This window comes from Athene cunicularia, assembly GCF_003259725.1.
Source record: "Athene cunicularia isolate RWA chromosome 1 unlocalized genomic scaffold, athCun1 chr1_part1, whole genome shotgun sequence".
Classification (NCBI taxonomy): Eukaryota; Metazoa; Chordata; class Aves; order Strigiformes; family Strigidae; genus Athene; species Athene cunicularia.
In genome coordinates this window covers 30450070-30474608 of record NW_020799091.1, presented here as the reverse complement: position 1 = coordinate 30474608, position 24539 = coordinate 30450070, and the positions used below count along the sequence as shown (strand labels likewise).

Here is a 24539-nt window from a genome sequence, read left to right as displayed (position 1 = left end):
GGACGGGCCCTTGTGGGGGCCGGGGCGGCCCCCCATGTCTCGCCGCTCCTCAGGGGCGCGGCGGGGACGAGCCTCAGTGCGGGTAGGTGCCGAAACGGGCGTGGGGCAGCGGGGCGCGGCCACTCCGTGAGGGGAGCAACGTGGCTGCGCGGCGGATGTTCCACAGCCCGGGCTGCGCCAGTGGGGCGCCTCGGCAGAGCTCAACTTCACGGGTGGTTTTTGTACTGACTTTTTTAGAGGAAAGAAATATGATGTGATGGGGTGTTACTGATACGCAAAGGTCTAAAACATGTTTTTAAAAAACCACGGCGTTGATTTGTTTATGATTTCCCAGCTCAAGTCCCATATGCGCTTTTCGGCCTGTATTCTTTGGTAGCTGTGAGAGTGAAGTTAGCAGGCAGAAGAAAAGAAGGTGGTGGTTAGGTGTTTGGAGTTTGCTTTCCCTTGTCAAACCAAAGCATTTCATGAAACTATCGTTTTTCAGTCGGCTTTCCTCGGGATGCCGCCCTGGCTTGTGATCAGGGAGGCTGGGGTGCCTCACCGGCCGGGTTGAGAGCAGTCACATCAGAAGTGGGCTATCTCAGAGACTGCCAGGCTGACTCTTCTGCAGTGGAGCTCAGTTGCCCCCACTTAAATTCTTGAATGTTCTGCGTCAATAATATCTCTGGGAGTAGCAGTCTGAGCGTTAGTACTCCCTGCCTTTAATCCAGGTTCAAGGCACTAGTATATATATTCAATTTCTGGCAGTGTTTCAGTGAGCATTGGGTTATTCTAAACAAAGCAGCTCCAACTGGGAAGGTTTGCTGTGCTTATCTGCTCTTCTAATTTTTTAATCCAGAAGAGGGAGCAATAGGAAGGGAGAGCAAAGCTGCTGCCTTAGCTGACACCATAGCAACATCAAGCTCCAGTTTCATACCTTGGCTTTGTACTGAAGCCCAGGCTACACTCTTGGTTGAGATGATGCAACCTTTCCTATTCATATCTGTGTTGATGGCTTACTCACTTTCTATCAGTGTACTGATATGTGTTGCAAATATCTATATTGTGTATGAATCCACTGAACAAAACAAGTTAAATTTATCATGAGGCTGTGGTTTCATGATACCAAGTGTTTTGGCTATATCTAGGCTAGGTTATCCAGCCTAGTTTGTCTACTTTTTAGTCCACTGTACAGCAGCTTTATCATAGTACAGTTACACTGCAGATCTGCTTGGGGATTTCTGTGTGAAGTGGATGAAGGAATTTGTTTGCTTTTGTTTAAAAAAAAAAAGCAACAATGAAACCCCCCAAAAAACAGCAACTAGGGAGTTAGTTATTTGTTTTTATAACTTCTAAAAACGTTTCCTGACTTATAACAGCTTGGCACAACAATTGAGCATACCTGCTCAACACGAGGCATACTGCTGCAGTGCAGAGGAAGAAGAGAGAGCGAATACTTTGGTGTAGCACACTTTGTTGTACAGAAGTACAGCTCCAGCTGGAGCCCTATGCCTGGAGGTTCTGAGTGCCAAAATGATGTAGTGGGTCTGCCACGTCTTCTGCACTGTAACACTTGCTGGGTCTTGAGACAGAATGGGACTAGAAGTTGTTCTGTAACTATTTCCTTGTGCATTCCAGCTATTTTAAGAGATATTTCACCTTTTCAGGCTGAATGGCTTTTTCAGTAGGTTTTCTTTCCTTCTGATCTCACTGATATTTGAGCTGCTCTTTACTTTTCATTAAGAACACTTGTTTTTTTATTATACTTTCATAGTTTCTGCCTCCCAACAGCAACAAAGTAGGACTTTGAGCAGCCATTCTGAGAACTCTGTCAAAAAGGTTTAATTCAGAACTATAATATAAGAGAATAGAATAGACTGTTTCAGTTGGAAGGGACCTACGATGATCATCTGGTCCAACTGCTTGACCAGTTCAGGGCTGACAGAAAGTTAAAGCATGTTGTTAAGGGCATTGTCCAAATCCCTCTTAAATGCAGACAGGCTTGGGGCATCAACCACCTCTCTAGGAAGCCGTTCCAGTGTTTGACCAGTCCCTAGGTAAAGAAATGCTGCCTGATGTCCAGTCTAAGTCTCCCCTGGCACAGCTCTGAACCATTCCCACACGTTCTATCACTGGATCCCAGGGAGAAGAAATCAGCACCTCCCTCTCCACTTCCCCTCCTCAGGAAGCTGCAGAAAGCAATGAGGTCACCACTCAGCCTCCTTTTCTCCAAGCTAGACAAGACCAAGTCCTTATCTGCTCCTCACAGGACATTCCTTCCAGCTTTTTCACCAGCTTTGTTGCTCTCCTCTCAACACATTTGAGTACCTTCATGCCCTTCTTAAATTGTGGAGCTCAGAACTGCACACAGTACTCAAGGTGAGGTCACACCAACAATGAATACAGCAGGATAATCACCTCTTTTGACCAGCTGGTCATGTCGTGTTTGATGCACCCCAGGATGCAGTTTTCCCTTTTGGCTGCCAGATAAGCATTTGTCTTCAGTCTGCGATATGACACTGCTGTGCTAGATGTAGTGAACAACAAAAATGTCTGCTGATCCATTCTTAAATCTGCATTTCTTTCATGTTTATATAGATAACATGGAATGACAGAATGGTTTGAGTTGGAAGGGAACTTGAAAGATCATCTAGTTCCAACCCCTGACATAACAGCTCTGTTAATGGTTGTAACTTTGAGCGTGCAGATTTTTACCTTTTTTTAAAAAAAAATAACTAAAACTGAAGATGGAGTAATTGTATCCTGTGTAATCACATTGATGTTAACATGGTGTTTTGCATTGTGACATGAGCAGGGTTAAAAGCTTGTTTGTTCATTTCCTTGTTTATCCCTGACTTGGAAGATAAGGGAATTTAACTAAGGTAAGGTTCCGGTTGCTGCTCTGACAGTAGGTCAGCACAGGGGAAGATGAAATGGACTTTTGCCAGGACCAGGATGGGAGCAACTGGTAGTTGGATGGACTCAAAAGCTCATCCCTAGTAAATCCATTTCCTTTCCTTCTTCAGCTTGTCACTGTCTGACCCGTGGGACACAGTCATCTCCTGATTCTTTATCTCATGATGATCCTCCAAAGCTGGCCTAAATTCCTTGCTGGAAGAATCATACTTCCTTTGACCTGTTTGTCCCTACCTCTGTGCTGTTGTTGTACCAGCAGGAAGGAAATGCTAGGGAATGGCTAGAAATAACCAGAGATGCAGAAGGAGGTTTTATCTATTTCAGCATTGAGGCCACATTTGTTAAAGTACAGATGCGTTGATGTGATGTGTCAGAGTTGATCCGTCACTGCTGCTGAAGGTGAAAGGCCCTACTCCTGTCTGTCCTTGAGGGGTTCCCAGTGCCTGTCTGATGGCATGGTAGATTGCTTAGAATCGCCAAATACAATGGAAAATAACCTAGCAAAACCAAATCAAAAAGTAGCTTCTAATTTTGTTTCTGAATTGAAATTACTTCATTTTCAGGTGGATAGTCACCAGAACCAGCTCAGTGGAGAGGGCAAGTCAGAGCAGCAATAGTAGGATGGCCACTTCTAGCAGCTGTGAACCAGTCCCTTCAGTCTGACTTGAGACGTATCCTTGACTCTGTTTCTCTCCTCTCCATTCCCAAAATTTTCTTCTCACACTCTCTTACCCCACTGTCCTGCTCAGAGTTATTCTGACTTCTGGTTACTTCCTCGCTTTCCGGTTGCTCTACCACTGCTACATCTATTTCTCTCACCTCATTGGTTTTAGTTTTCTGAGATTCTGAGCTCTCATCCATTCCTCCTTTGATCTGTATCTGTGTACTTTTCCATGGCTTTCAGGGAATTTAATTCACAGATTTCCCATTAGATATTGCCTTCCCTCCTTACTGTTTCCTTTGTTCTCAGGATCAGTTCCCATTCCTTCCTTTCTACTCTTTACTTCAGCTCCCCACCCCACCCTTGATGCATAGCTGTATCCTCACCTGTGCTGATTATAAGTCTCAGTCAGAACCATGACCGTATTAATTTTTAATCCCCATTCTCCCAAGTCTCTTTCTCTTCCATTTCTTTTACCATGTCCAATGACTTTTCCTTCCCTAGGCTTTAAATGCCATTTTCCCTTCATGAACCAGTCTCTGTTCATGAGACTGGTTTCTGATTGTCCTGCTTAGGCTGCAATTGCATGAACAATCAGTTTTCACGGGGGAGTGCTGGGTTTTACAGCATTATTTTTATGCCTCTTAAGTTCCCTGATCCAGTTCATTGCATAGCCCATGCAAACAGTTGTGCTGGCATAATGGAGAGGAATTGGGATAGAAAGCAAATCATGTAACTTAGCCCTGATGTTGGACAACGTATCAGTGGGACCACTCTCCTTCCTTAAATAGTTTTGATTTTACTAGTTCTTTCCAGCTCATGAAGCTGCTCTTGATTTCTCTCTTCCTCTGCAGTATCAGATTCATCAAACTGCATCTCAGTTTGCTCCTTTCACTCCAAGTCCTGTCTCTTATCTGCATTCAGAGCTTCATGGTATCAGGGCACCATCTGGCTCGAGAAAACTGTTGTGCGTTTTTAAGTGCTTTTTATCCAGTCATGTTTCTCATACCAAAATGGGAGTCTTCTTAATAGCAGTCTTGTAGTCCTATTTATCATTCATCTGTTGTGATGTTGTGTGGTATTTTTTTCTTAGTGTTGAAATGGATTTGTATGTCCTGGTTAAAGTCTTTCCTGTTAAAACAGAAAACAAAATAAGTGGCGGATCTGTCTGGATGCTTTGCAACGAGTAGACTGTCCTTGTCCTTGTGCTATAGATGAGTACAAGCATTATGAAGCTCACTTGAAGGACTTGGTTTCTGCGTAGCCTTTGTCAGCCAACAATGGAACCATAATCGTAACAGGTTTTTTTTTCCACCATCAAAAAGACGTAGTTCTTTAACTGGAGATGTAATTTCCTGGTCTCCTTCATTTACATGGTTTTATTGCACCTCATCTTTTCATCTAACCTTTGGCTATTCATAAAGCTAACAATGTCTGTTCCCCACCAAAACATCTTTCTGTCCTGTCATTCTTGGACTCAGTGCATGAAATATTAAAAGGAGGAACAGTGTCTGTGTTTTAGGATACTAAATCATCAGTAGGATCAGCTCACGATTATATCAGATAGCTATTCATGCTGTGTGTGTAAGTGGTGCTGGCCCTGCATGTGCTGCCCTGGATTTGGGAAGGCCTCTTCTCCTGCAACCGTTGCTGGTCTTTGTTTATTCCAACTGGCTCTGTGTTGATTGAGCCTGTGAGGGTATCTGTGTTAAGTGTCTCTCTTGGGGACCATTTGATGTTAGGTCAGTGGCTAAGCTGCTTCTGGATCCAGTGTACAGGGTGCTATGTCTAAATAAGTCTATGAAGAACTGTGCCTGCTGGTGTGGACAGTGCCAGAAACAGCTCAGGCCTGTTAGCAGTGTTAGTGTCTGAATTTTTTCTTTACTGGGATAACGCCCCCCTACTTCCTCATTACTCCAGAGGGTGAAGGGTTGACTGGAGTATGAGATCTCCATCCCCTGCTCCGGCCTTCTGACAGCAACAATTCTTTGAAGTCTGAATGCGTAATTCATCCATTTTTCAGCAGAGTGCTTAACTCTGTACCTTCTGTTCATGCTTAGCTGAACTGGGAATAATCTTAATTGTTAAACCATTGCTAAAACAGGCTGGCAATTAAATTCCATGAATCCATGGTCTCTCATTCTGTGTATGTACAAATGATGTGATTCTTTGCTAGAAAGCTTCAAATGCTTTATTAAGGTGGTGATTTATTTTAAATATGCCAGTTTATAGCAAGTGCATTGTAAACCAGTTGTTAGATAATACAGGGCTTTCTAGTCCTGTTCCAGAAGACACTCATGTAATAGCAGATTAGTGATGTGCTAATTTAATTCAGGAGGGGTTGTTCATTGAAATATGGTGCTGAAAAAAGTGACTTCTGGAAGTTTGTCTATGTATCTTCTCAAAATGCTAGACAGAGCAAAGTTTGAATAAACAATTCTAGGTAGATATGTTTTGTTTTGGGAATACCAAGATTGAGCATGCTCATTTCAAATGTTTAAAAAGTATCCCAAACGACTGGATGTTCAGTTGCAGGACCAGCACTGCCCCCAGGCTATAAAAGCAGCTGTAGCTCAGAAACTCCTGACAGTGATGAAGACTCAGAATCAATTCCTCTACCCAGAGATGCAAACAGCGATTCTGAAGAGGAGGCAGAAGGAGATCCAGCACCCAAGTAAGTCTGTGCTTTGGTTATTTGTATCATTACATTGTATTGCTAATGAAATGTCTGCATAAATTACGAGGAAGGGACAGTATTTTATATAAATAAAAAAAGTAAACCCTGTACCTGTGTAAAACTTGATGATGTTCTGTGTGGTGTTTGAGGTCAGGAATGTTCAACTGACCTGTTTGACACCCTACAGTGGAATTAAGTTATTTAGGGCAGTTAGTTCTCTTTATTGACATGTTTTATTTTAGTTCTGCAATTAAAATAATAAAATCTTTAATGTTTTGCTTGTTTATACTGAGGAGAGACACCACCTATCATGTATGTAAGTATTTGGTACTTGAGTTTTGCCCTGTTTCTGGTATATTACCTCTCATTGAGAAGTCCTAAGAACTATTATGGGCATGAATTTATGCATTCAATTAAGTCTAATTAAAAAAAAAATGTTTAGCAAATAACAGGAGTCTGCACATACTCTCATTTGGTGAGGTTGATTACTCACAACTGCTCTGTTAAGAACTTGTGTGTTTGTGCTAGGCCTTGTATAAGGGACTTGGAAGGGCATTATATCATCTTAATGAGTGTTAGAGTAATTCTTATTCTTTTTTTCCCTTGTCTTATTGAACAGTTTCTCAGTTAATTAGAATTTAACTGGGAAAAATACTAGTCAAAATGCAGACAGTGTATAAAAATGGAGAATGTGTGCTGAATTTAAAGTAACTTTGTGACTAGAAACTGGTATTTCAGCATTTTACTGCTCTTCTTTCTACTGCAAAAGCATCCTTAATGTTTTTTTTAAATGTCAGAGCATTTTTGGAGTGAAGCTTATGCTCCCAATTTTTTAATTGCTTCAAATAATTTTGGATCCTTTTGCACTGTTACCTTGGTAACAGTAGGATATTTAGTACATAAGACTGTCTGAAATAATTTTATAGGGTTTTTTTTTCCCTTTTTAAAATGTAGATAATCGCTATACATGCCAAGGTAATTACTAAGTTAAATCTTTGTATTTGCAGAAAGCCAAAAAGAATTCATGAAGATGATGATGATGATGATGGCTTTTTTGGGCCTGCTCTTCCTCCTGGATTTAAAAAACAGGATGATTCTCCAGAGAGGTAATTAAAATGGAATTATATTCAGACTCTTTTCCTTAAAACACAATTATTTTAGATAAAATATTTTGTGTCACTATTACAGAACACTTCAGTTGTGCACTTCAGATTCATATGACAAGAATTGCTTCCTCCACATTCTGAGAACAGCAACAATATTCACTTGAAACAGAACACATGCCCCTCCTAGTCTTGGTTGGAAGGTTGCAGAGGAAAAGAAAAAATGTGATTTGTCTGATCTATATTTTGAAAGTCGAATTCTTCCTTACGATAGATTTCAGAGCAGTGCAGAAAAAACAAATTACAGGTTCGAGGACCCATAGTTCTGTAGTTAATTCTGGGCTGTGAGGAAGTAGGACAGTTAGCTTTTCTGTGTTACAATACAATGCAGATTATTGGATTTGTTGTTTGCTAATGCACTAAGGATTATTGTTTATGTGTCTCCAGGTAGAAAACTCATCTGAACAGTATAGGTTTCTAGAAAGCAAGCTGTCATGTCTAAGCAAGTAAGCATTATTTATAGCCTCTATCAGGAAACTTTCCATCTGATTGCATGCAATTATAAACTACGGATTTTCTATGCAGAACTTAACCATAAAGCCTTCTAGTCTTTATATTTATCTGGATACTTCCTCCTATAATTTGAAATTATAATCCATAGTGAAATTGGTACTTCTAAGGGGATGCTTATTGATGAAAGGTACAAGAGAGTCCCCTGATGACTATTACCTTACTCAGAGCAATAGGGAGCTGGTAAATAAATGAAATCAATATGCACCTGTCAGGTATGAGTTTTTAATTCTAGGAAAGTGACTCAATTTGTCATCAAGCTATATGTGTAGTATACCATCTCAAAGGAGATTTCAAAGCTGACTCTTTTTTTTTGTTTTGGGTAAATTTTTATGATGCTTGGCAGCAGTTAGAAAAACAAGAATTTATGTAACTAAGGTTATTTGGAAATATCCTCTTCATATCTGTTTGGTTACACTTTGCTGTGATCAACAAACTAATTTGTAATTGTGGGTATCATGATCAGTGGATTCGTTTGGTGCTTTGATGGTCCCAAGAGTAACAAGTGGGGTTTTTTTTCTTGTGTTTCATGTGCACAATGTGTTATTTAAGCCTTAAAATTTAGGTAGTCACTAAAAAGAATGTGATCTCTAATAAAGCAAATAAATTCTTGTAGCTTTTAATATCAGCAGAAGTAGCCTTCCTGCTTTCTTGATTTTTGGCATGAATATTCCTATGGTAAAATGTTTTGTGAAAGTGTGCAAAAGAAAAGAGGAGGAAGAGAGTCAATTTGTAGTTTGAAGGTTAGAGAGCAGTAACCCAGGTGGTCACCCATCATATAATCTTAGTCTTTTATATGTTCACCCAACTTTTATTTAGCAGTTTATTTCCAAAATGCTACATAATTTGCATTTACATTCAGAGGGCAAAAGTCTGCTCCATGTCTGTGAGTACGAGATTAAAGCAGTGAAAGGCACTTGCTAGTTTTGTTGGGGTTTTTTTTTTTGTCCTAGCTCACCATTGGGTTGTGAGGTTTTTTTTTTTTGTCCTAGCACACCATACAACTGCTCCTAGCACATACTGAGAAGGCAGATTGAACAGAGCTGTTTTGCACCCAGACTGATTTTCTGAATAGGTGGGAAAGGTGTGATGTGTGGGAAGATCCTTGTCTATCTTCCACCCCCCATACACCTGGCAGTCTAGTTGTGCTGACACACTGAGGTATACACGCTGTGCAGGGTGTAGACACAATGCTGTTAAATGTCTCCTGCTGCACTGCCCCTAGTGTTGAGCAGATTGTCAGCTGATGATCTAGCCATGAATAATTGAAACAAATTTTTGTTTGTTTCAGTGTATGGATGTGCTGTTTATCAGCTCTGTGTGACATACTCGTTCTTTTAGAAAAGCTTTTGTTCTGTTGCATCTTTTCCAGACTTGTCAAAGCAACTTATTCATGATTTGGAGCAGCTCATGTGGCAATTTGCAGCTTGTTAAAATTTGTTTGGATCATTTCAGCATTAAATCTATATATGAACAGATTTCCTTCAACTTTGGAAAGGATATTGCTGGTTATCAGAGTTAGACAGAAGTGCAGCACTCATAAATATTCCTGAAGTATTCATACCTCAAGGTAAAGAGTGAAGATTATCTTCAAAAATTTTACGTTACACATCAGAAGAATGCTGAAATACCCATCTTGAAACATGCATTAGCAAGGACTGTTGAGTACGGAAGCATTTTTGCCATATATGAAATTCAGTATTCCTTAAATGAAAGCTTAATTCATGATAAGTTTGGGGTGGTTTTCTGAATGTGTATAGGTAGGTACCAAAATTGACAACTAATAGAGCTTTATTTAGATTCACTTCACCTGTTCAGAGAGTCTTTGGACATCCAGGAAACTGTCAAGAATCATGTCAGTTGTGTGCTGCCAAGGGAAGACCCGAGCAACGGGTTATTCATGTGGGGGGAAAAAAAAAAGCAACATAGAAATGGAAAGCGTGGGAGGGATGAATATGGGAACCATTTTTCTATTCCTTGCAAGAGCCTTTGAGCAATGACAGAAGCAAGGCAGAGATTTTAAGATCTGCTCTTTTTCACAAGTTGCACAGATACAGCCCACAACATAGATGTTCTTATGTATTTTTGTCGAAAGCTTTTTTATAGTATGGTTTAACTGTCTCTCCATGCAAAATAGAGGTACTTGTATACTAAAATAAAACACTGTTTTGGCCATATCTATATAGGTTTAAATTCAGTCTCCTTATATTGGGAATTTAAAATATGGTGTTAACAAGAAAGCAGTCAGAAGAGAACAGAGGAAAATAAAAGCGGTTTATTTTTTACAGCAGCTAGGTGGGGGTGGAATTTCAAATTTAACCCAGACCTCTTGCCTGGGTTTGAAACCTCACTAGTACCCTTGTCCTGGCCTGAGCTCACATTTATTGCTTGTCTGTCTGTCTGTGGCTGGCTTTCTGGCAGGATTTTCTGCTTTTCATTTCCCCTCTTCAAATCCTGACAATAATATCACTGCAGTGGGGCTGTATGATTAGATTATGTGGGATTTAGAAGAAGACCATAATTAGCATAATTCAATTCATGTTGTGTTATGTTTGATTGCCCTAAAGCTCAGAAACCGAAGATAATCATAAACAAAGTCCCTGCTGATACGTTGTGAGGATACTGTCACTTGGATATTTCTTCAGGTGATAATTGTTTGGGGTTTTAGTTAGCTTTTATTAGCTTTAAAAAATATGATGGTGGCTTATGAAGAGGAACTCATACAAAAGTCTTTTCAGTACTGCAAGCACAGTTTGTAGTATGCTTTGAACTGTTTTCACCATTGAAAAGAGATTCTCACCTCTCTATATATTCCTGGAGACAACTGAATTATACTGCTCGCAGAGCTGCTGTGTGAAAAATCAGTGAAGTTACTTGGGATCACAAAACTTTTCTTCTCTCATCTCCACACCAAGGAAAAATAAACTTAAAAAATCAGAGCAGTTCACGGATTGTTTATTGAAGAACAGTGGAACTGTGGTGCAAGGCAAGAATGAAAGAATAGTGTATATTTGACCTCCTACCTTTCATTGCTCTTTAACCTGGTGAAGGAAGCTGGGGAAGATGAAAGTTAATTTCCTTGACCATGTGCTACAGCTTTCCTGGTTTTCTTGCATCCCAGCTATCTGCAGAGGTCCTCATGGAAAATGGAGAAACTCCTCTTATTCAGTTATTTCGGTGGTATGCACATAGAGGGCACACTTGGCATGGGGAGGAAAGAGAATAACACTTCTCATCAGCTTTTTATTTTTATATTAAACTATTACATTTTTTTCCTACAGCAGGCAGTCATTTAATGTAAAGTGCATGTTGGTTATGTTACTTCCTTTTCTTTTTTCTCCTCAACTTAAAACTAAGATTTTTTTTTTTTCTCCTCCCTCAAGGCCCATTATAGGTCCTGCATTACCACCTGGCTTTAGGAAACCTTTGCAGGACACCAGGAATAGCAGATGTTCTATAGGACCGTCTGTTTCATCAGAATGCCGTACCCAGGTTTGTGAAAACACAACCCTTTTGTTTTAGTACAAGCTATCTGAAATCCTTAAGCAAGTAGGAGCCTGGAAAGTGTACTAGACATACTTTTCAGCATGACAATTTAATTTTAGACCAGAAAGTGTCTGGCATATTTTTGTCTGAGTCAAATACTGAAGCATAAATAAGCCTTAAAAAAGAAAAAGGCTGGTCTGGTTTGTTGTGATTTTGCTGTTAGACAGTTGATGCACTTGCTTAACACGAGATCTAGGCACCCTAAACTGTAGTCACAGTAATCCTTCCTGATGTTTTTCCATTCTTTCTTTTGATGCGATGTCCTTCACAAGTGAACATCTTAGCAAAGTTCAAATTTTTGAAGACATTAAAGACATAAAATGCAACTTTTTATTTTTGTACTTTTACTCCTTTGCTAATGGGAGAGCAAAATGATCAAATATTTCACATATCTACACCTCCTTAAAAATGTTTATTAGTGGATGCATTAAATAAGTTTACCCAAAGGAACTCAAATCAGGAATATTGCTACAATGTCACTAATTGTTCTTATCAATAGCAAGATAACTGGGAGTAAGGCAGAACAGGACAGTGACACTGACATAATTTTTTGGTTCATGTTTTTTCTGTTCTCATCAGGTTAGGTAAAAGCTAAATAGAAGTCCTTGTCTAATCCCTATCTGCAAAGTAATGCATGTACTACTAAAGAACATTCAGGAGTGAGATGTGTGATAAAATACAGCTAGAAATATGGGGAAGATTCTGCTCCCTAAACATGGGTCTCTAGTACCATTCTGAGGTATCTGAATCTTCTGCAGCTGGCTGTCAGACAGGGAGTAGCACCTTTATAGAGAAGCCTGCATCCTTCTTGAGCAGCACCTCATAAGCCAGGCAGGATACCCTAAGACATCAAAAATGGTGCTGGACACCAGTGTTTAAGCAATTGAATCTCTCTCATGCTATGATAAATGAAATATTCATTCCTTATGAGAATTAACAGTTATTTTGTTTATTTCTAAAATACTTGCATTTTTACATTTAACTCCCAGACACTATGGGACATGCTAGACACGCTAGGAAGGAATGAGGCAAAGGCTGCTCTGGAACTTCACTTTTTTGATAAGTAGTGGTGAAGTATATCAGTCTCCAGCCTCCAATACCGAGTGTTGTCATAATCATTCGTGATGAATGATTGTCTGACATTTTTAAGGTACTCATTCTATTATAACTCCAAATAACGACTAAGCAATTTATCATGATGACAGATCTCTTGAGGCAGGGATGTCAAAACTGGTTTGCTTATGTATTTTCCAAATAAAAAAAGTCTCTTTTCCCTTAAATAGATCTTCTAGCATCAGCTTTGTTATAGCTATTACAGAATTTACCTTATTTTTTTCTCTCTTCCTAATAATTTTACCCTTGAATATGATGAGTATTTTCTTAATTTTATTTTAATTTATTCAATTATTTTATATTTTAGTACATCTTTAGAGGCAGCTTATTCCATGCTGACTATTCACTTTATATTGATTTCCCCTTCAAACTTCAAGGCAGTATTTTTTAATGTTTGTTTAATTTCATCTGGTTTGAGGCAGGTGGTAATGGAGTGAATTGAACTCTAAGACTAATGAGAAAGGAAATGATATGTGCTTCTTCAATTAAAACTCAGCATGGAATTTATCTTTCATCCTTAAGTACTTTGCAGTACAATTTATTTTGAAAGTCTTATATCTTTGAATTTTTTTATTTGTACACAGAGAGAAGGAAATGGTTTACTACCATGGTTTCTCAAGATGGTTATTCCTTTTCCCCACCAGCTCATTTAAAAAAGTAGAGCGAGAGGGAATGCAGTCACCCCATTCTCTAAAAGCTGAGCAATATTGCAGTGCTAGATAATTAGTGAAAGCTTGACTATGTAACTGTTTTTGAGAAAAATGGTGAGAGAAATTGGCGTTACCACCTTGCATTGATGGTGATTATGAATGACCAGCTATTTCTCACCCTCTTCGGTCATTCAAATCCCATTTCATGCAAGTGATCATACAGCCATTAAATTTGCTAAGCCTCTTCTTGCACCTTGTGGTCCACAGCCGTATGTAGCTGTGTCATTACCTGAAGCTTGCCTTCTCAACTGTTCATACTTTTGACTCCTAAAGGCAGATGGGGCCAGCTGGCTTGTCTAGCTTGGAGCAGTGTCATTAAAGCGTGCCAGTTTCTGTAGCAAATGGCCCACATAGGAGTGAAGTGGCTTATTTCACACCTGCTGTCTTCCTTAGCCCAAATCCCTCTACAGCCAGTTACGAGCAACCTGATGTATTAGGCTTGAACTCAGTGTAGCAGGTACCTTTCCTGCCCTCCTCCTCCCTTTCACTCATCCTCCATTCCCCATGCTCCCATTAGGTGACTCTTCTAGTGAGGTTCTGTACTGCATTCTTGTATACGCCACTCACTGGGTCACCTCTGCCTTGGGCACCTTATTTTACCTAGAATGCTCCTGATACTGTTTTCCACTGCTTATTGCTCTTGAGTCCTTAAGTGCTGATGGTGTCATGTCTTGGTTCTAGGCTGTCCACCTGGTAACCAAAGTTTGGCATGACAAAACCAAGCCACCCCCCACCCCACCTTCTTCATCCTTCATTTGAAACTTCTTTGCCACCACCTTGTATTCTAAAGTAATGCTCTGTACTTCCTGAGTATACAGCCTTGTCATCGTCCTACTCCCATTGCTTTATCACCCACATTCAGGCTGTAGCTAAATCTTTTCACTTTCATAGATAGTGGGCACTTTAGCTTTGCTTCCAGCACACTGGGGCATCGCCATGTTCTGCCTCTGTCCACATTTATACTGCTCTGACTTGGAGGGACCTGTGAGCTTTCTGTAAAACCCCTGGCATCCACAGAGATTCTTACTAGCATCTAGTCCCTTTTGAACCTAGTTTTTTGAGCTGTTCTCCAAATGCTTAGAACGCAGTGTCCAAAGGGATCAAAGAAGTGAATGACAGAGCCAAGAGATTAGACTGGCAGATACTATACACCCAGGAGTGTATTGCCATGCCTTGCCACTGTACCCTCGCTTGCAAGTTAATTTTTCTAGCATCCTTGAGAATCTGAGCTCAAGACAGTTCTTGCAGTGTGAAATTGTGATCTTTAATATGAAGATCCATCCAGATGTTACTAGTGATGGTAAAGCCCAAAGTATCAAAGATGTATGTTTCTGTGTTTCAAATTTACCTATAGCCACAGAGGCCTCATGGCTGCGTGTAGAGCAATGTAAAGTAGCAGGATTTTTTGTATTGCTACTGTGTTTACAAGCAATTTTGCCTCAGACAAGATATGGTGCTTTTGGAAACACGGAGACTAAATAGCCATGCTGAAGTGCCAAAACAGCTCTAAACCTGGAGTTATAATCCAAGTTTTTGTTGTCTGACTGGCAGATGCATTGCATTAGGTTTATATGCTCTTCTAGACAAAATCATTCTAATCCTCTGAAGCGAAAGTCTTTCTTGATAGTCTTAGCACTATGGTTGAGAGAAATGTTTATTTTTGGAAGGTAACAGATAGTAGTGAGGAAGAAGACGATCTTATAGGCCCAATGCCTGCAAAAGGACCAGTGGAGTCTGATGTGTCTAAAGAATTTGAACGCAGAGCTCAGAGAATGAAGGAAAAACTTACTTCAGCAGACAGTGTAAGTTGGATTTCTTCTAATATTTTGGTGCTGGATTGCATTTGTGTTTTTCTTTGCCTATTTCTGTGTTAACCCATTTGCAGTTCTGCTTGGGATGCTAAGTGTTTGCAGTTGCTAAGACAAAGAAAAATCCATGGGCTTTGCTGGAAGCTAAGAGATTCAGACAGCAATTGTTGACTTATGCTTTATTTACTCTGCCCACCCCATCCCCACCCCCCCCATTTCTTTGTAAAGGATGAACCCAAGCAAGTTACCAGGGAATCGTGGATGACAGAACTTCCACCTGAATTGAAAAGCTTTGGATTTGGCCCAAGAACATTTAAGAAGAGAGCTGATGACAAACCAGGAGATAGATCTATTTGGACAGATACTCCCGCTGACAGAGAGAGAAAAGCCAAAGTGAGCATTTCTTCATTCATATATACCTGCAGGCTGTATGTATGTTGTTGATATTCTGTGAAAACAAAGTAAAGATATCCTGAGCTGTTAAATGAATTTTTTTTTCCCAGATTTTTCTTTGTTAGAAAAGGTTATTAATTCAGGCTTCAAGATAAAGGCAAGGAAATGACAATTTTAAGTAACATTGATAGTAATTTATTTCCTCTCCCTTCTGCGTAGACAGGTACTCAGTATCAGCTCATTGAATTTCCAATTACAGTGTGTCCAATTCCTTCTTTTATCAAGCTGAGCAAAAAATGTCTGGTGGCCTCTATCATGGCCTCTACCCTTTCAGATTTAATTAAAGTAAATATAGATTTCCTTGCTTTTTGCTTCAGACATTCTGATTACTATAGTGTGTGATTTGCTTCTACTTAACAGGAAAGAGAAGAGGCAAAAAAGTCAACCAGTAAGGATAATGAAGAAATTGTATTATCTGGGAGAGACAAGAGACTTGTTGAGCAGGTGACTTCATACAATGTAAGTGTAATAGCAAATGAATTCCTCTTCCTACATTTCCTTTAATTCTTCACTTTTTTTTCTTCTGGTTCTCATTTCTAGAGCTGCTGGTTTCCATGGTGATGCCATTAGTCTTCCCTTTTAGTGCCCAAACCTACTGCTGTTTTAAGTCATTAGAACGTTTGCCATTGACTTCAACAAGAGCAGGATTGGGTCCTCCAGCTGCTGCTGAAAACAGTGGGACAGAGATGGGGTTTGTTCATATTGTCTCAGTTTTAGGTGGTGTTTTCCTTAAATCATGCTCACATCAAGCCATGGTTGCTGGGAGTAGACAACCTTAATTCAAATATTAGCTAGCTTCACTGAATTATCAACATCCAAAGATTAAAACAATAGTAAAGGTTTAACTTCTAGGACAAAATATGCATTAAACCAAACGAAGCTTAATGGGCCAAGCAGATAAATTCATTCATTATACTATGTAGTTAATTACATTAACTGCTCATTATATCATCATTATGATATGAAATTTTCCTCAGTCTCTGCAGAAGCAGGTAATTTTCACAGACAGATGTTGATTACTAGAAACCTGAATTCCTGTCAAATTCCCTCTCGCTTTTCTGTCTGCCAGCCCTGTCCACCAAAGTATGTGGACTGTTGCCTGCCTTACAGCTGTTCGTTCCACTTCTTCCCTGATTTATGGTCTGAAGTCTTATGGAAGGCAGTCTGGTCTCTTGAGAGTATAATTAACTTGAGAATTGCAGGCTCGGCTTATATTATGTGATTGAAGTTTATCTGGCACTTTATTTATTTGTAGTTCATTAAATCACATGTCCGTCTTTGACTTAGAGGCTTGCAAATTCAGAGCTATTAGCATACTGTCTTAAATTTCTTCTGTATTGTCTGTTTTTATTACCATGAATATAGTAGAATAATTTTCATGTAAAACTACAGCTTTTGCTCTGTACCATTGCCAGAATAACATGTATATAGGCTTTCTAGTGTTTCTAAGGTTAATGGAGTTCTCTCAGAAAAAAATTGAAGAAGGCATCTTGTTTAAGAACAGTGTTTCTTGGGTTGTTTTGTTGTCTGATTAGGTTTTTAGATCAGCTCTTTTCTGATTTTTTTCAGGTGGATTTTTTTTCTTTTAAAGTTTTTTTCCTCTTCTTTTGTCACTGAACTTTATCAAGTATACTTTCATTGAACAGGAGCTTTAATTCTTAAAATAGTTTCTTACAGTTAATTCTTTCGCTGCTGATACTGTATACATTCTCTGGTGCAATTCTGTCAATGCTGACAGAGTTACACCATGAATAAGTATTGTCTGTTTTCTGTTTTCCATGAGAATATTTTTTTGTCATGTATGAATTATTATTTGTGTGTTTGAAGTAAGTGTTTGCACAGAGTATGAAGGAAAATGAACCTTTGGAATAAGATCTCCTGTCCCTAGACATGAGAAAACAGAGCTTCTCATCTTTTGCTCTTTCTGATGGAAGAATTTGTTTGGACTGATCTTTTGCCTGGTTTCTAATGATTTGAGAGTCTGAGAAATTGACTACTTAGGGATATGCAAATACACTTTACCTGAGTAATGGAGGGGCCATGTAATCTCATGAGAACTGCTCCTGTGTGAAATCAGCAAAGGTTTTATGTTCTATTTGGGCTGGATCATGCTCTTTAATAAACACAACTGAAGTCCTTGACTTGACAAAACCTGTACCTTTATCCTGTGGGCTTGCAACAGATGATTCAAATACTGAAAAGAGCCCACATTAGAGCCACAGTAGTGTGTGAGAGTAAGATCGAAAGAGTATCTAGCTTGTTCCTGCTCCCAGCAGTGACCAAATCCAGATGCTTAGGGGGAAGTATGTAAGAATCTGGGCCTGTACTTAGAGGTATCTCTCTTGACATGTTATCTTCATTTGTCTCTGCTAATAGAGAAATTGTTCTGGCAGAGCAACTTTCATATTTCTTTTGCATTATTTTTATTATTTATCTCCACTGTTGGCAGAGATTCAACATTATGGTTATCTTTAACGTCAGTGAATTGTTAGTATTTCATTAAGCGTAGATAAGATTACGCAAGCTTTCTGCTCTGCGTGTGCTAAATTTATCATTCTGTTTTCCAGTCACTAAGCTGTCTTCTTTTTCTGGAAATTTTAGACTTCCTAACTTTAGTCTTTCCATTTGGGATTTTCTGTATGTTATTGGTATTTTATAATACTTTATTTCCTCTTCTTTCTTCTGATTTTTCCAGGAGTCAAAGAGGTCAGAGTCTCTCATGGACATACATCAGAAAAAGCTAAAGAGCAAAGTGTCTGAAGAAAAAAACAAACCTCAAGAAAGAAGGCCATTTGACCGAGATCAGGATCTCAAAATCAATCGATTTGACGAAGCACAGAAGAAAGCACTTATAAGAAAATCCAGAGATCTGAATAGTAAATTTGAGCACAGTAAAGGCAATATGTTTTTATAACATAAAAGCATGAAGCTTTTTTGAAGTCAATTAAAATTTGAATACTTAATTTTGTAAGTATTTTTCTGTAAATATTTGTATGCAAAATAAATATCCTGATGTTTAACTATCTTTCCTTGTCTGTAAATACTCTGTTAGGGAGGATTATGTGTACTAAAACTAAACTGACAATAAATAAACTGGTATTAAAAAAATGGCTATTTTAAAACTTTGATTATTTTTTTTTTTAGTATACAAATATTTACTTAAAATAGGTATTATTTTAAGGAGCTCTAGACTTGGTCTTGCAATGGAGTTGGTGGTGTCCCATTTTCTCCTGCCATGCTTAAGCTATTCTTGCTGAGCCTGACCTGAAGGCCATGGAAAAATCCCCTTTTAGGCTTGTGGGCAGGACACTCACTGCTTGTCTGGAGTTCCTGATGGGGAGTATAAACTCAAATGGTAGCTTTTATGTCTGCCCAGTGCTTTTATTTCTATGATTCTGTGTCTGTACATAATTACAGGTTTATATGTATGCAGTATAATTTCTGTACTATAGCAGGAAGAGCTAATGGTAGCAGAAGTAGTAAAACCTTAAGATTTGCAGATATAATTATAAAATGGTAGTATACAAGAAGAGAAAATCTGATTTGAGTTTCAATTTGTAGGGCTTATCATCAGAAAATCATCTTTTTAAGCAAATACAATGTGAAAATCAAACCAAAATAAAGCTTGTTTTGTCAGTTAATTTGCAGAGCAGAACAGCTTTTTGGTATCAAAAAGGAAATAAATCTGCATTTTAAAAAATGCATCTATGCTTAGAGTTCTTTAGCTCTTCTCTCTGTGTGTGTGGAGCAGCTGCAAGGAGGGTTGTATTAATTAAAATGAGACTTTTCTCTCAAGTAATGCTTGGGATCCTTTTTGAGGAGTTACTGAAAGTATATATGAAAATAATTTTATATATGAGATGCTGGCAACTTGTCTGGAAGTGTGACACATTTTGCATATTAAATACCATGGGGTTCAATAGTTTGAAAAAAGGTTACTGTGACAGACAGTGTCTGGGTTGGTTCATGTTAACGGAGCAGTCCCCCAGCAAGCCCCAGAAATGAATGGCTAAGAACTTGGTCTGATTTTATTGCATGAGCTGGGAGCCCAAGGCACAGCCTCCATGTGCTGAGAAGTCTTGGAGAGTTTTCAGTGTCACAAATGAATGCTTACTTACAATATATTTAGATACTGCACTGGGTTTTATTAGACAATTTATTTTGCTATCTGAAAAATCTGCTACCTTGAGGAAGAGGGACTGTTTTTGTATTCTGTTTTGTTTTTCTTTAATCAGTTTTGAGTTTCTGAGTCTTTTCATTTTGAGGTGAGAAGAGGGTTTAAACAAAGGTTGTTTTATTTTTCCTCCCCTGAAACAGACTTCTCTTAGTGCCTTGTGCTTTTTTTGCCTCAGCAAGCAAAGCCTCACTAGGTTTCTACATTCTAGTTGTCTTTCCCCTTTTGGGATAGCTCTTCTGCAGCTGGGGCTTACATAAGATCTCTCTAGCAATTTGGCAAACGTAGGTTTCTTAATCAGAAAGGCGGTATTAGGAATGTTTGGGGGTATTTTAGGCAACTGAAGCAATGACAGGGTGAGCATTTCATGACTAGCTAAATCTTCATGGTTGACAAAAAATTATCCTCATGCCCACTTTTGGAAATCCTGCTGCCTTGAGAAATCAGTTCATTATCAGGTGTTGCCTTATGCTGAAAGAGCTGAACTCATGAGCACATCGTGCAGTCCTCACTGATTCAGACAAGTCTGTAGCAGGGATGATGGCTGCTTCTATCAAGATTTCGCTGTTGCTCTGTGCTTTGTGTTCATTTTTGTTCTTTGGTCCCTGCTTCTCCAAACTGAGGACAGGTCATCAGATGTTAGAGCTGGCCAGATCCTGCCACCCGGCTGTACCCCTGCTGTTTGCTTGCTGCCCTCCCTGGCCCCATCGTGGTCTCCTGCCCTCTCCAAGGACGTGTTTGAGTGGACGCTCTGAAGCGTGCTCAAGAGCAGAGCTCTTGTAACCAGAGCGCAGGCAGCCCCTTTCGTGCTCAGGCGGGAGTACTCGGGGTACTTTACACCTCCATATGTGGCGTGTGTGATTCTAATTAGTCAAGCCTTGATGTGAGTTGGGAATGTGTTTTCTCTCATCTGCTTTTTTTTTTTTCCTGCTCTGAAGCAGCCTCTTGAAGACTTGATGCAATCCGTGTTATGAACTTGAGATAGGGGGGAAAGTGGAATTGTTGAGAGTTCAAATTAAGTTTTCATTACTTTGTAAATTGAGTGAACTTTTGAATTGCATTAATACACAAACTAATCTCTTACCAATGCCAGACCATTCCCTCGAAGAGACATTAGAACAAGCAGTAACTTAGTAAATTACAAGGTCTGTAAGCTTCTGTGGGAAAAGATGAGCTGTCCTCTACAATTTGGACAAGCTGTAGAGCATTTCTACAGAAATGTTAATGGATGATTTTTCAGAATCTCATTTGAAAAAAACAATTTATTTCACAGAAAATCCTCACCATAATTACTATGTAACATTCCTGGTAACTGGCTCCCAATGCAGATTTAATGGACTCTATTGCTATTCTGTGCTGCCAGCCTGCGTTGCAGCATATTGACTCCAGGCACATCAGGAAACTGTTTTGTAAAAGTCAGGGAGGTTTCCCTGGATGTGAAAAGCCTATCAGCTTAGATTTTAAAGCTCTCGCCTTTGTTTTGTGCTGGTGTTGACAGCCTTTATTAATACTGGTGTTAAAAATCTCGATTCAAGAGCAGTGTCCCCTCCTGAGATGTCACATAGGTGGGGAATTCATAATGAAGTCAATAAAAAGAAGGCTTTTGTGGTAAGCATATAATAAATAGGATTTTTAAGAAGAATTTTAAGGAATATATTATTAGCAAAAAACCCCTGTTGAACCTGCTGTTATCGAGGAACAATTAAAAGCAATAAAGATAAGACTTAATGATTTCTTTGTAATTATCTTCAGGACAAAATATTGAGTTACCGTGATGTTGGATCTGGAAAATTTTGTTAGAATATGGTATAGCAATACTGTCACCTAAGCAAAATCTCTGCTCTTCTGATTTAAACACCTATTTATGTAGACTTATTTTTTGCTTCTGCTGTTGCAGTCAGTGGATGCACTGTGCACATTGGCTTTTCTGCACAAAGTTCATTCCCATATAATCAACAGCAGTAGAAATACGTTTTATTTAGGGATTGGATGGTATCCTGTTGACAGCACAAAAGCAGCATTGTCGAAATAGCTTTCTTTTCAAAAGAAACATTGAGGTGAAACATCAATACGTTTCTGTCCAGTAGGAAAGGGTTTTTTTCTGTGTAAAAGAAGTTTCAAAATGCTCCAGAGGGCTCCAGGAGTCCAGGGCTACTTGTGCTTGGGGACTTGTTTTGTTTCTGAAATGTAGACTTGGTTATTTTTGTTAAGCCAATTATAAATTGTATGTTGATTTAAGAGTAATATAACCTTAAAAATCAGAATCTGTGAAAACTTTCGGTACATTCATCCTTAACTTCAGCCGCCCCACCTGCATATGGTGCATATCGTTTCTAATTATGTGATTACCTAATTCTCAAATAAAGCACATGCATGTGATTTTCTGTCCTTATGAATTGTGTGCAGCATTTTATATGCTGGGGGAAAAAAAAAAAAAAGGTTACATCATGTCTTTCAGCCAACAGCTTCAGGTTTTTCTCATGAGCAGAGGGTCTCACTGCAGTCAGTGAGGAAGGCAAGTGCAGACCTGGTTGTTGTGCACCTTTAAAATGAATCTTCCTGGTGCTTCCAGGTCTGGCAGCTGAATGGGAAGTGGTGATCCTCAACAATAACTCACCTAGATGTGGCATTTCTATTCTTTTTCAATTGTGATGTGAAGACAGGTGTTACCTGTTCAGAGCTGACCCTTTCACAACAGCCACTTCTGGGTTCTCCCACAGTGGCTGTCACTGCATCAGGCAAAAGTCCTTTCTCCATCATTCCATCTTTGTTCCTTGTGGTTCTGATCATCTGTGTTCTTACACTGGTCTTTAAACCATTAATAAATCCCATTGCTCTTTGGAATTATACCCATTTTGAATCAAGTCTTATTTTTTTAAAAAAAGTATTATTTCTTTTAGAGTGGGTACTTAAGGTCTCTAGGAGACAGCAGCACAGACTGTCACTTCAGCAAGAGCAGCTGCAGCTGTGACTTCTTTCAAATAAGCAATCCTAACATAAATATTCAAAAGCAATTATCATAAGCAGACTTTAGAGCAAGGAAAATGAAAAGTGCCTGGTCCAGGCTCTCATCTGCTTAACATTGCAATTGCCTGCTTCACTTCATAGGATTGTAGCCACTTGTGCTTGGATGTGTACACCTGACCTGGAGTTTGACAACTTCCTAGCCTTGGGACAAATTACATCTCTCTGTCCTTTCAGGACCGTCTCTCTCTCAAGCCTTGCTCCTTACTTTTGCTGGTAACTGAGCTGCTACAAAACATTTGATCTATATCTTAACTTGTGTGAGCCCTGGAATAGCCACTGCAGCTCTCCCCATTGGTCCTCCGGGTAGCCTGGCTCCAAGAACCAGCCAACTGCAGAATTTTGCAGTTACTCCTTTATGTTTCCTAGGAGGATCTGTCCTTAGATGTTGCTGGCCTGCGTGGGATTGCCACCCATCACCAGCTTAGGCCAGCCATGATGGGGAAAGGACAAGTGTTGAGTTACTATGTTGGTCTCAGCTCACTGAAGAGAAGACCTTTTGCCCCCTGGAGCTTGAAACAGGATTTATGGTAGAACAACAGAGCTGTGACACCAACCTAAACCTAGCAATGGCCCTGGTTAAGTCTCTTAAGCCAGATTTTGGTTCAAACACAAGAAATCCTGAAGCGGGAGATCCCCACGGTTACACGTCCACCTTCCGTAACCTGAGCAGCAGCTCTGTTGCTCAGCAGGACCCATCTCTGTGTTAGCTGTGCCCTGCCCTCAATGAATCTCTCTTTGGTGTTTGGCCAGATGCCTCAGGGGGGCTACCCACAGCCATGTACTGTTGGGCTGGGTCCGGCCGGGCTGCTTGGATCAGATCTCTGTGGATATTTACACCCTCTGATACCTGCCATCTCTTTGAGAAGGGGAGCAGTCACATGGCCAGCATCTGACAGTCTACTCAACATAGGCTGGCCTATGTCACATAAGACTGTGACTTATTACTGATTTTTTAAGAACCTCTGAAGAAGCAGTCTCCAAAGTGAGTGCTTTGAAACTGGCTTGGTGTGTGTTACAGAGCCACGCTGCTTTAGTTGGGGTTTGGGACTCAGGGGATTAAGACCCCTGTGAAGACACTTGGGTTGTCTCCTTGGTCATGATGCAGGGAGCCACCCAAGCTCACTTGTCCACCTAGCCAATGCTAAAACCCAGCGATACCCTCCCTCCCTGCAGCACATCAGCACTGGGGATGGGAGAGTTGGAGAACGGCTTGCAGAGAGCAAGGCCATAGCTCCCTGCAGAAGCTGATTGCAGCCACCTGAGGTAAACAGAGGAAAAAACCCAGGGTACAGTGATGATAACAAGGACTGTTGTGAGAACACAGAGATAAATTGGGGCACATTATGACCTTGGGGGTGAGAGACAAACAGCCCTGTGAGAGAAGCAGGTTTACAGCTAGGAAGATGTTTATGCATACCAGAAATGCCACAAGGGGCTGGGATATTATAATGTGACCTTTTAGATGTACCCAATGGCTGAGATATTATAATAAAGTTTTTTTAATGTATCCAATAGAGTTACAAGTAGTGTATTGTAGAATGCTTATATAAGGTGTGATTTCTTTCAATAAAGTTGAAGCTTGCTCTATCATTCACATTGAATCGTCTGCTTGCTTCCTCCGCCCACCGCATGGGAGGGCTTTCCTGGGGGATCTGGGGCACCCACCACCAAAATCACCCCCAGAAGTGTCCCCCCTTGTAGGTCCCAGGGAGGTCCCATGTTACTGCCTTGCCGGCCACAACCCTTGAATTGCCACAGCACAAGCTGCCCCACAGAGCCAACCTCCTTCTCCTTCTAATAGT

General features: G+C 39.8%; 1 protein-coding gene across 1 annotated transcript; it reads left to right on the top strand.

The window, feature by feature from the left end:
• Positions 1-5990: 5990 nt before the first annotated feature.
• GPALPP1 (GPALPP motifs containing 1) lies at positions 5991-22089 on the top strand. The gene is given in 8 exon segments (XM_026853853.1): positions 5991-6061; positions 6063-6230; positions 7241-7339; positions 11290-11398; positions 14943-15077; positions 15312-15476; positions 15897-15995; positions 18232-22089. Coding segments are annotated over 8 exon segments (1050 nt in total). The 5' UTR covers positions 5991-6005; the 3' UTR covers positions 18451-22089.
• Positions 22090-24539: the final 2450 nt, after the last annotated feature.